This window comes from Salmo salar, chromosome 16, assembly GCF_965601325.2.
Source record: "Salmo salar chromosome 16, fSalSal1, whole genome shotgun sequence".
Classification (NCBI taxonomy): Eukaryota; Metazoa; Chordata; class Actinopteri; order Salmoniformes; family Salmonidae; genus Salmo; species Salmo salar.
This window is the reverse complement of record NC_138306.1, coordinates 53,598,511-53,611,330: the sequence shown is the minus strand read 5'-3', so window position 1 is coordinate 53,611,330 and position 12,820 is coordinate 53,598,511. Positions and strand designations below refer to the sequence as shown.

At 45.2% G+C, this 12,820-nt stretch overlaps 1 protein-coding gene across 1 annotated transcript in view; it reads left to right on the top strand.

Annotated features, from left to right (window-relative positions):
* The window catches only part of LOC106574165 (calmodulin-regulated spectrin-associated protein 2), a 97,192-nt gene that overhangs the window by 40,571 nt on the left and 43,801 nt on the right, over positions 1 to 12,820 (top strand). Inside the window, exon 3 of the mRNA XM_014149833.3 lies at positions 7,967 to 8,131. Within this exon, the coding sequence (XP_014005308.1) occupies positions 7,967 to 8,131 (165 nt within the window). The remainder of the gene's footprint in view (positions 1 to 7,966; positions 8,132 to 12,820) is intronic.

The window sequence follows — 12,820 nt, the reverse complement described above, 5'->3', positions numbered from 1 at the left end:
CCACTCACTTTGTTATTTAAAAACAAAATCATCTCCAGAATATATATATTTTTTTAAACAAACCATGGAAAGTTGGTTGCAATTTCAGTTTAATCCACCAGAAAAGACAGAACAAATAATACAACAAATATTGTAGTTAAACTCAAATATACTAATTGATAAAAAAAAAAACATGATCAATTAGAACCTTTTATCTAGTGGAAGGGGGAAAAAGTAAGGAACTGTCGGCCCTGCATTAAAGAACAAAATTGGTTAAAGAAAATTGTGATAAATACAAATATATACCAGTTTCATTTAAGGACCAAAAGATTGACAGCTGTGCCATAATATATCGATTTTAATTTTTTTTTATTTAACTAGGAAAGTCGGTTAAGAAGACCTTCTTATTTACAATGAAGGCCTACACAGGCCAAACCCGGACGACGCTGGGCCAATTGTGCGCCACCCTATGGGACTCCCAATCACAGCCTGTTGTGGAACAGCCTGGAATCGAACCAGGGTCTGTAGTGAAGCCTCTAGCACTGAGATGCAGTGCCTTAGACCTCCGTGCCACTCGGGAGCAGCAATCCTGTTGGTTCCAGACTTGGATGGATGGAGTCTGACATTGTTTAGGGCCTTTTTTTGACGTTGCCTGTTATAGAGGTCCTGCATTTCAGGGAGCCTGGCTCCAGTGATGTACTGGGCCGTACTGACTATCCTCATGGCTCACATCAACACCATTATACCAGAAACCCTAGACCCACTTCAATTTGCATACCGCCCCAACAGATCCACAGATGACGCAAATTTCTATTGCACTCCACACTGCCCTTTCCCACCTGGACAAAAGGAACACCTATGTGAGGATGCTTTTCATTGACTACAGCTCAGTGTTAAACACCATAGTGCCCTCAAAGCTCATCACAACGCTAAGGACCCTGGGACTAAACACTTCCCTCTGCAACTGGATCTTGGACTTCCTGATAGGCCTCCCCCAGGTGGTAAGGGTAGGTAACAACACATCCAGATGACACAACAATTGATTGATCACCAACAACGATGAGACAGCCTATAGGGAGGAGGTCAGAGACCTGGTCGTGAGGTACCAGGTCAACAACAAAGGAGATGATTGTGGACTACAGGAAAAAGAGGAACGAGCACGTCCCTATTCTCATCGACGGGGCTGCAGTAGAGCAGGTTGAGGACTTCAAGTTCCTTGGTGTCCACATCACCAACAAACTATCCTGGTCCAATCACACGAAGACCGTCGTGAAGATGGCACGACAAAGCCTATTCCCCCTCGAGACTGAAAAGATTTGTCATGGGTTCTCAGATCCTCAAAAGGTTCTACAGCTGCACCATCGAGAGCATCCTGACTGGTTGCATCACTGCCTGGTATGGCAACTGCTCAGCCTCTGACCGCAAGGCACTACAGAGGGTAATGCATACAGCCCAGTACATCACTGGGGCCAAGCTTCCCGCAATCCAGGACCTCTATACCAGGCGGTGTCAGAGGAAGGCCCTAAAAATGGTCAGACTCCAGCCAGCCTAGTCATAGACTGTTCTTTCTGCTACCGCACGGCAAGTGGTACCGGAGCGCCAAGTCTAGGTCCAATAGGCATCTTAACAGCTTCTATTCCCAAGCCGTAAGACTCCTGAACAGCTAATCAAAGGGCTATCTAGACCCCTCTCTTATGCTGCTGCTACTCTCTGTTTATTATCTATGCATGGTCACTTTAACTCTACCTACATGTACATATAACCTCGACTAACCGGTGCCCCCGCACTTTGACTCTGTACTGGTACCCCCTGTATATTTATATAGCCTCGATGTAATTTTTGTTGCTGCTTTTTAATTATTTGATACTTTTATTTTCAATTTTTTTACTTAACACGTTTTTCTTCTTAACTTTTTAAAGCATTGTTGGTTAAGGGCTTGTAAGTAAGCAAATAAAATGTGATTTGTTTTGAAAATGTGATTTGATTAGATCTATCTGCTTTAGAATAAACACCTGTGTTTTGTTGGCTATGAGATCACATAGCCAACATCTATATGGCTCAGACTAATCTTAACATCTTCCCATTATACAAAAACTATCCCAACGCCTTTTAAGGTAATTCATCGTCATACATGAAACATATAATTTCTTGATAAAAAATCCTGCAGAAATGAAAGTGTTCTACAGCTCACCTGGATTGTCTTTTTTAGGGCAGACAATGGAAAATGCAAAGCGAAAATTTGCATTTCCTATTGGACAAATCCAGGTAGCCATTCACTGTATCTTTTTTTTCTTCTGTTTGGTGCCTAATAAACATGACCCAGGTCTCTCTGTCTCTGCATCACTACTGTAAGTCACTCTGGATAAGAGCCTCTGCTAAATCAAACAACATTTTATTTGTCACATGCGCCAAATACAACAGGTGAAATGCTTATTTACAAGCCGTTAACCAACAATGCTTATAGAAGTTACGAAAAAAATAAGTGTTTAGTAAAAAATATAAAAAATAAAAGTAACAAGTAATTCAAAAGCATCAGTAAAATAACAAGCGAGGCTACAGTGCCTTGCGAAAGTATTGACCCCCTTTGTCATTTTTCCTATTTTGTTGCCTTACAACCTGGAATTAAAATGTTTTATTTATCATTTTATTTACACAACCTACCTACCAATTTGGAGATGAAAAATATTTTTTCTTGTGAAACAAACGAATAAGAACTTTAGCGTGCATAACTATTGAGCCAACGTTTGCAGCAATTTACAGCTGCAAGTCTCTTGGGGTATGTCACTATAAGCTTGGCACATCCACCCACTGGGATTTTTTCCAGTCCTTCAAGGCAAAACTGCTCCAGCTCCTTCAAGTTGGATGGGTTCCGCTGATGTACAGCAATCTTTAAGTCATACCACAGCTTCTCAATTGGTTTGAGGTCTGGGCTTTGACTAGGCCATTCCAAGACATTTAAATGTTTCCCCTTAAACCACTCGAGTGTTGCTTTAGCAGTATGCTTAGGGTCATTTTCCTGCTGGAAGGTGAACCTCCGTCCCAGTCTCAAATCTCTAGAAGACTGAAACAAGTTTCCCTCAAGAATTTCCCTGTATTTTGTGCCATCCATCATTCCTTCAATTCTGACCAGTTTCCCAGTCCCTGCTGACGAAAAACATCCCCACAGCATGATGCTGCCACCACCATGCTTCACTGTAGGGATGGTGTTCTCGGGGTGATGAGGTGTTGAGTTTGCGCCAGACATAGCGTGTTTGCTTACTTTTTTTTAAGCAATGGCTTTTTTTCTGACCACTCTGCCGTAAAGCCCAGCTCTGTGGAGTGTACGGCTTAAAGTGGTCCTATGGACAGATTCTTCAATCTCCGCTGTCTCTTTGTTGCCTCTCTGATTAATGCCTCCCTTGCCTGGTATGTGAGTTTTGGTGGGCGGCCCTCTCTTGGCAGGTTTGTTCCATATTTTTCAATTTTTCAATAATGGATTTAATGGTGCTCCATGGGATTTTCAAAGTTTCAGATATTTTTTTATAACCCAACCCTGATCTGTACTTCTCCACAACTTTGTCCCTGACCTGTTTGGAGAGCTCCTTGGTCGTCATGGTGCTGCTTGCTTGGTGGTGCCCCTTGCTTAGTGGTGTTGCAGACTTTGGGGCCTTTCAGAACAGGTGTGTGTGTATATATACTGAGATCATGTGACAGATCATGTGACACTTAGATTGGACACAGGTGGACTTTATTTAACTAATTATGTGGCTTCTGAAGGTAATTGGGTTGCACCAGATCTTATTCAGAGGCTTCATAGCAAAGGGGTGAATACACACCACTGTTTTTTATTTTCTATTTTAAAAAATGTAACACATTTTTTTCACTTAGCAATTTGTACTATTTTGTGTATGTCCATTACATGAAATCCAAATAAAATCCATTTAAATTACAGGTTGTAATGCAACAAAATAGGAAAAACACCAAGGGGGATGAATACTTTTACATGACACTATATACAGGGGGTACCGGTACCGAGTCAATGTGCGGGGGCACCGGTTAGTTGAGGTAATTGAGGTAATATGTACATGTAGGTAGAGTTAAAGTGACTATGCATAGATTATAACCAGAGAGTAGCAGCAGTGTAAAAGAGGGGTCTGGGTAGCCCTTTGATTAGCTGTTCAGGAGTCTTATGGCTTGGGGATAGAAGCTGTTAAGAAGCCTTTTGGACCTAGACTTGGCACTCCGGTACCGCTTGCCGTGCGGTAGCAGAGAGAACAGTCTATGACTAGGGTGGCTGCAGTCTTTGACAATTTTTAGGGCCTTCCTCTGACACCGCCTGATATAGAGGTCCTGGATGGCAGGAAGCTTGGCCCCAACGATGTACTGGGCTGTTTGCACTACCCTCTGTAGGGTAGTGCAGTCAGAGGCTGAGCAGTTGCCATACCAGGCAGTGATGCAACCAGTAAGGATGCTCTCGATGGTACAGCTGTAGAACCTTTTGAGGACCCATGCCAAATCTTTTCAAGTCTCCTGAGGAGGAAAAGGCTTTGTTGTGTCCTCTTCACGACAGTCTTGGTCTGTTTGGAATGACTAGAATGTAAATAGTATATTAGTACAGTGGAGCCATTCATTGTAAGGTTAAGTGTGATGAATTGAGTTAGCGCATGGAAAAGTGCAAAGCGTGTGCACATAATTATGTGCTGTAAATATTTGGAAGTAGGACTCCTCTTATAAACATTTGGAGGACATACTGGCTCCTGGTCTGTTAGTGGAGGACATACTGGCTCCTGGTCTGTTAGTGGAGGACATACTGGCTCCTGGTCTGTTAGTGGAGGACATACTGGCTCCTGGTCTGTTAGTGGAGGACATACTAGCTCCTGGTCTGTTAGTGGAGGACATACTGGCTCCTGGTCTGTTAGTGGAGGACATACTGGCTCCTGGTCTGTTAGTGGAGGACATACTGGCTCCTGGTCTGTTAGTGGAGGACATACTGGCTCCTGGTCTGTTAGTGGAGGACATACTGGCTCCTGGTCTGTTAGTGCTGTATGGCCTGGTTCCTGGTCTGTTAGTGCTGTATGGCCTGGTTCCTGGTCTGGGGGGGGGGGGGGGGTCTTTGAATCAGTGTATGACCCTGCAGCACATGGCTGACCGAGCCAGTTCAGCCACTGAGGTGAGAAGACGTGTAGAGTGCCAGTAGGGTCGGTGTACTGAACACCACATTCTCTTGGTGTTGCCTGTGTCCTGAGACATGGCAGAAGATGTAGTCTAATGACTCTACAGCCGTGATGATGTCTCAGCGGTGTGTCTCAGCGGTGTGTCTCAGCGGGGCGTCTCAGCCGTGTTTTGGATTTCATGTAATGTACATATACAAAATAGTCCAAATTGGTGAAGTGAAATAAAAAAAATAACTTGTTTCAAAAGATTATAAAAAAAAAAAGAACGGAAAAGTTGTGCGTGCAAATGTATTCACGCCCTTTGCTATGAAGTCCCGAAATAAGATCTTGTGCAACCAATTATCTTCAGAAGTCACATAATTAGTTAAATAAAGTCCACCTGTGTGCAATCTAAGTGTCACATGATCTGTCACGTGATCTCAGTATATGTACACTTGTTCTGAAAGGCACCAGAGTCTGCAACACCACTAAGCAATGGGCACCACCAAGCAAGCGGCACTATGAAAATGTCTAAAACTGGAAACACTTATCTCCCTCACTAGCTTTAAGCACCAGCTGTCAGAGCAGCTCACAGATTACTGCACCTGTATATAGCCCAAACAACTACCTCTTCCCCTACTGTATTTATTTATTTTGCTTCTTTGCACCCCATTATTTCTATGTCTACTTTGCACTTTCTTCCACTGCAAATCTACTATTCCAGTGTTTTAGTTGCTATATTGTATTTACTTCGCCACCATGGCCTTTTTTGCCTTTACCTCCCTTATCTCACCTCATTTGCTCACTTTGTATATAGACTTATTTTTCTACTATATTATTGACTGTATGTTTGTTTTACTCCATGTGTAACTCTGTTGTTGTATGTGTCAAACTGCTTTGCTTTATCTTGGCCAGGTCGCAATTGTAAATGAGAACTTGTTCTCAACTTGCCTACCTGGTTAAATAAAGGTGAAATAAATAAATAAAAATGAAGACGAACAGGTCAGGGACAAAGTTGTGGAGAAGTACAGATCAGGGTTGGGTTATAAGAAACTATCCGAAACTTTGAACATCCCACGGAGCACCATTAAATCCATTATTGAAAAATGGAAAGAATATGGCACCACAACAAACCTGCCAAGAGCGGGCCGCCCACCAAAACTCACGGACCAGGCAAGGAGGGAATTAATCAGAGAGGCAATAAAGAGACCAAAGATAACCCTGAAGGAGATGCAAAGCTCCACAGCGGATATTGGAATATCTGTCCATAGGACCACTTTAAGCCGTAAACTCCACAGAACTGGGCTTTAGGGAAGAGTGGCCAGAAAAATTAAGCAAACATGTTTGGTGTTCGCCAAAAGGCATGTGGGAGACTTCCCAAACATATGGAAGAAGGTACTCTGTTCAGATGAGACTAAACTGAGCTTTTTGACCATCAAGGAAAACGCTATGTCTGGCGCTAACCCAACACCTCATCACTCTGAGAACACCATCCCTACAGTGAAGCATGGTGGTGGCAGCATCATGCTGTGGGGATGCTTTTCATCGGCAGGGACTGGGAAACTGGTTAGAATTGAAGGAATAATGGATGGCGCTGAATACAGGGAAATTCTTGAGGGAAACCTGTTTCAATCTTACAGAAATTTGAGACTGGGATGGAGGTTCACCTTCAATCAGGACAATGACCCTAAGCATACTGCTAAAGCAACACTCGAGTGGTTTAAGGGGAAACATTTAAATGTCTTGGAATGGCCTAGTCAAAGCCCAGACCTCAAACCAATTGAGAAGCTGTGGTATGACTTAAAGATTGCTGTACACCAGTGGAACCCATCCAACTTGAAGGAGCTGGAGCAGTTTTGCTTTGAAGAATGGGCAAAAATCCCAGTGGTTAGATGTGCCAAGCTTATAGAGATATATCCCATGAGACTTGCAGCTGTAATGGCTGCAAAAGGTGGCTCTACAAAGTATTGACTTTGGGAGGGTGAATAGTTATGCACGCTCATGTTTTCAGTTTTTTTTTGTCTAACTTTTCTTGTTTGTTTCACAATAAAAAATATTTTATCTTCAAAGTGGCAGGCATGTTGTGTAAATCAAATGATTACAAACCCCCCAAAATCAATTTTAATTCCAGGTTGTAAGGCAACAAAATAGGAAAAATGCCAAGGGGGGTGAAAACTTTCACAAGCCACTGTACATGATATTACTGTACTAGAGATACATTATATTTCTCACTCACTCACTCACTCACTCTCACACACACAGTTAATTGGGTCGCGCAACGGACCCAAGTGTTTTCAGGGGAACGGCCAACTGAGAACTGCCCGACTATATGTGGAGGAGGGGTAGCTAGGACTCCACGGTTCAATTCCATTCTCAGAACTTGCTCCCTTACCTCGTTTTGCAGATTGGATAGATCTTGATGGGTCTAATAAAGGTTGCAATAGCTCCACCGACCCTTCTGATAGGCCAGGTTTAGCTTCCACCATATTCCATACTTTTATAGGGCTTTTCCAATATAGTGTTTCACATGGGTGCTTGGGGTTTATTTACACGGGTGCTTGGGGTTTATTTACACGGGTGCTTGGGGTTTATTTACACCGGTGCTTGGGGTTTACACTGGTGATTTTGTGCCTGGCCCAAAAAACGTATAGGGCCGTGGTACCAGTTAACCAAGTTAACAAGTGTATAGGGAGTAAGGCAGCTACCAGAGTAACCTGATTGGAACATATTCCCTACTAAGGAGGCTACCAGAGTAACCTGATTAGAACGTGTCCCCATGATGAATTCCCCACAAACATCACTGACTAAAGCCTTTTCAGATCAACAATTACCTCATTTCCTGTTTCCCCTTTCAGAGTGCCCACCTGGCGATGATGGACACGCTGATGATGGCGTACACGGTGGAGACGGTGAGCGTGGAGAAGGTGGTGGCGTGCGTCCTCCAGTACTCCTCCCACCACGATGAAGATGCAGACACACCGTACGACACCGAGGACGCCATGACCAGCTGGATCAACAAGGTACCTGCACGGCATTCTAACACACACACACACAGACCCACACACATGAATAGGACCATCTAAAGTCTAGACCAGCTGGGCATCATACATTTGTTCCCTTTTCACACTACTGAGCTGAGCCGAGCTGTACTGCACCGCATCTTACTACTTTGCTTCTGTCTGCTTCTTTCCCCCTCTGCAGGACAAGCAACCCTCTCTTTCCCTCTCTGCAGGACAAGCAACCCTCTCTTTCCCCCCCTTCAGTACAAGCAACCCTCTCTTTCCCCCTCTGCAGGACAAGCAACCCTCTCTTTCCCCCTCTGCAGGACAAGCAACCCTCTCTTTCCCCCCCTGCAGGACAAGCAACCCTCTCTTTCCCCCCCTGCAGGACAAGCAACCCTCTCTTTCCCCCCCTGCAGGACAAGCAACCCTCTCTTTCCCCCCCTGCAGGACAAGCAACCCTCTCTTTCCCCCCCTTCAGGACAAGCAACCCTCTCTTTCCCCCCCTTCAGGACAAGCAACCCTCTCTTTCCCCCCCTTCAGGACAAGCAACCCTCTCTTTCCTCCTCTGCAGGACAAGCAACCCTCTCTTTCCCCCTCTGCAGGACAAGCAACCCTCTCTTCCCCCCCTGCAGGACAAGCAACCCTCTCTTTCCCCCCCTTCAGGACAAGCAACCCTCTCTTTCCCCCCCTTCAGGACAAGCAACCCTCTCTTTCCCCCCCTTCAGGACAAGCAACCCTCTCTTTCCTCCTCTGCAGGACAAGCAACCCTCTCTTTCCCCCTCTGCAGGACAAGCAACCCTCTCTTTCCCCCCCTGCAGGACAAGCAACCCTCTCTTTCCCCCTCTGCAGGACAAGCAACCCTCTCTTTCCCCCTCTGCAGGACAAGCAACCCTCTCTTTCCCCCCCTTCAGGACAAGCAACCCTCTCTTTCCCCCCCTTCAGGACAAGCAACCCTCTCTTTCCCCCCCTTCAGGACAAGCAACCCTCTCTTTCCCCCCCTTCAGGACAAGCAACCCTCTCTTTCCCCCTCTGCAGGACAAGCAACCCTCTCTTTCCCCCTCTGCAGGACAAGCAACCCTCTCTTTCCCCCTCTGCAGGACAAGCAACCCTCTCTTTCCCCCTCTGCAGGACAAGCAACCCTCTCTTTCCCCCCCTTCATGACAAGCAACCCTCTCTTTCCCCCTCTGCAGGACAAGCAACCCTCTCTTTCCCCCTCTGCAGGACAAGCAACCCTCTCTTTCCCCCTCTGCAGGACAAGCAACCCTCTCTTTCCCCCTCTGCAGGACAAGCAACCCTCTCTTTCCCCCTCTGCAGGACAAGCAACCCTCTCTTTCCCCCTCTGCAGGACAAGCAACCCTCTCTTTCCCCCCCTTCAGGACAAGCAACCCTCTATTTCCCCCCCTTCAGGACAAGCAACCCTCTCTTTCCCCCCCTTCAGGACAAGCAACCCTCTATTTCCCCCCCTTCAGGACAAGCAACCCTCTATTTCCCCCCCTTCAGGACAAGCAACCCTCTCTTTCCCCCCCTTCAGGACAAGCAACCCTCTCTTTCCCCCTCTTCAGGACAAGCAACCCTCGCTTTCCCCCCCTTCGGTACAAGCAACCCTCTGAAAATCTACAATGTCTACTGAGAAGGGCTACATTTTTTTGTATTGTATTGTTTCACAATTTATGCTTGGCATTTTAAATGATTTTTTCCCCCCACCCTGTATGAATAAATGAAATGAATCAAAGGGATGGGGCCAAGGGAAAAGGCTAGGGGGTGAATTGGGACCGACTGTGCATGTTGTTCTGTGTGGGGGCGGTCTTGCCCTGGGCCTGTCTCTGTGACAGTGGAGGGGGGAGTGTTAGGGTGCTTACCACAGGGCCCTGGTCAAATATAGTGCTCTATATAGGGGACAGGGAGATGCTGCCTTAGTGTTAGTGAGATGCTGCCTTAGTGTTAGTGAGATGCTGCCTTAGTGTTAGTGAGGTGCTGCCTTAGTGTTAGTGAGGTGCTGCCTTAGTGTTAGTGAGGTGCTGCCTTAGTGTTAGTGAGGTGCTGCCTTAGTGTTAGTGAGGTGCTGCCTTAGTGTTAGTGAGGTGCTGTGTTAGTGAGGTGCTGCCTTAGTGTTAGTGAGGTGCTGCCTTAGTGTTAGTGAGGTGCTGCCTTAGTGTTAGTGAGGTGCTGCCTTAGTGTTAGTGAGGGCTGACCAAATATTTTGGTTCTAGCAGCCGTGTTTAGCACTAACTGAAGTTTATTTAGTGCTTTATCCGGGTAGCCGGCAAGTAGAGCATTGCAGTAGTGTAACCTAGAAGTGACAAAAGCATGAATACATTTTTCTGCATCATTGTTTAGACAGAAAGTTTCTGATTTTTGCAATGTTACGTAGATGGAAAAAAGCTGTCCTTGAAACAGTCTTGATATGTTTGTCAAAAGAGAGATCAGGGTCCAGAGTAACGCCAAGGTCCTAAACAGTTTTATTTGAGATGACTGTACAACCATCAAGATTAATTGTCAAATTCAACAGAAGATCTCTTTGTTTCTTGGGACCTAGAACTAGCATCTCTGTTTTGTCTGAGTTTGAAAGTAGAACATTTGCCGCCATCCACTTCCTTATGTCTGAAACAAAGGCTTCCAGGGAGGGCAATTTTCGGGCTTCACCATGTTTCATCGAAATGTACAGCTGTGTGTTGTCGCATAGCAGTGAAAGTTAACATTATGTTTCCAAATGACATCACCAAGAGGTAAAATATATAGTGAAAACAAAAGTGGTCCTAAAACGGAGCCTTGAGGAACACCGAAATGTACAGTTGATTTGTCAGAGGACCAACCATCCACAGAGACAAACTGCGATCTTTCTGACAGATAAGATCTAAACCAGGCCAGAACTTTTCCGTGTAGATCAATTTGGGTTTCCAATCTCCAAAAGAATGTGGTGATCGAGGGTACTGGGATGTACTGGGCCTTACATTCCTCTGTACTGGGCCTTACAATCCTCTGTACTGGGTTGTACTGGGCCTTACATTCCTCTGTACTGGGTTGTACTGGGCCTTACATTCCTCTGTACTGGGCTGTACTGGGCCTTACATTCCTCTGTACTGGGCCTTACAATCCTCTGTACTGGGCCTTACAATCCTCTGTACTGGGCCTTACAATCCTCTGTACTGGGCCTTACAATCCTCTGTACTGGGCCTTACAATCCTCTGTACTGGGTCTTACAATCCTCCTTACATTCCTCTGTACTGGGCCTTACATTCCTCTGTACTAGGCCTTACATTCCTCTGTACTGGGCCTTGCATTCCTCAGTACTGGGCCTTACATTCCTCTGTACTGGGCTGTACTGGGTCTTACATTCCTCTGCTGGGAACACTGGGTGGCTTCTAGCTCTGGCCTGCTGGAGACCCATACACTAAAACACACGCCATCTTAGATACTGTACTATCTTACCTATTTACACACACACCGCTCCACACCTATTTACACACACACCGCTCCACACCTATTTACACACACACCGCTCCACACCTATTTACACACACACCGCTCCACACCTGTACACACACACCGCTCCCTCACCTGTACACACACACCGCTCCACACCTGTACACACACACCGCTCCACACCTGTACACAGACATTTTTTAAAAATTGTTTTAATTTCACCTTTATTTAAATAGGCCATACTGGCGAAATAATTACAATTTAGCAATTAAACACTGGAGTGATAGATGTGCAGAAGATGAATGTGCAAGTAGAGATACTGGGTGCAAAGGAGCAAAATAAATAAATAACAGTATGGGGATGAGGTAGTTGGATGGGCTATTTATAGATGGGCTATGTACAGGTGCAGTGATCTGTGAGCTGCTCTGACAGCTGGTGCTTGAAGTTAGTGAGGGAGATATGAGTCTCCAGCTTCAGTCATTTTTGCAATTTGTTCCCGTCATTGGCAGCAGAGAACTGGAAGGAAAGGCGGCCAAAGGAGGAATTGGCATTGGGGGTGACCAGAGAGATATACCTGCTGGAGCGCATGCTACAGGTGGGTGCTGCTATGGTGACCAGTGAGCTGAGATAAGGCGGAGCTTTACCTAGCAAAGACTTATAGATGACCTGGAGCCAGTGGGTTTGGCGACGAATATGAAGCAAAGGCCAGCCAACGAGAGCATACAGGTCGCAGTGGTGGGTAGTATATGGGGCTTTGGTGACAAAACGGATGGCACTGTGATAGACTGCATCCAATTTGCTGAGTAGAGTGTTGGAGGCTATTTTGTAAATGAAGTCGAGGATCGGTAGGATGGTCCGTTTTATGAGGGTATGTTTGGCAGCATGAGTGAAGGATACTTTGTTGTGAAATTGGAAGCTGATTCTAGATTTAATTTTGGATAATCATATAGACACATGACACAACACACACAATAACTGGTGTTGTCATGGAATCTTTCGGGGAAAGCATGTGACACACTGCAGACGTTGATAACCTTTGATAACCTTTGAACTCCAATGTATCTTTCAACTACTGGGACATGATTATTTTATTTTATTTCACCTTTATTTAACTGGGCAAGTGAAATTGCTGGAAGGTTTGTAAGCTTTTGAAGGGACTTTTGTAAACCTTTCTTAAATCATAGTTGTGACATTCTTACATGACAGTAAGAAAATAAAAAAGGTTTAAGACCATAATACCAGAACTAAGAGAAACATATTTCAGTTGTCAATGGATTGTAGAGT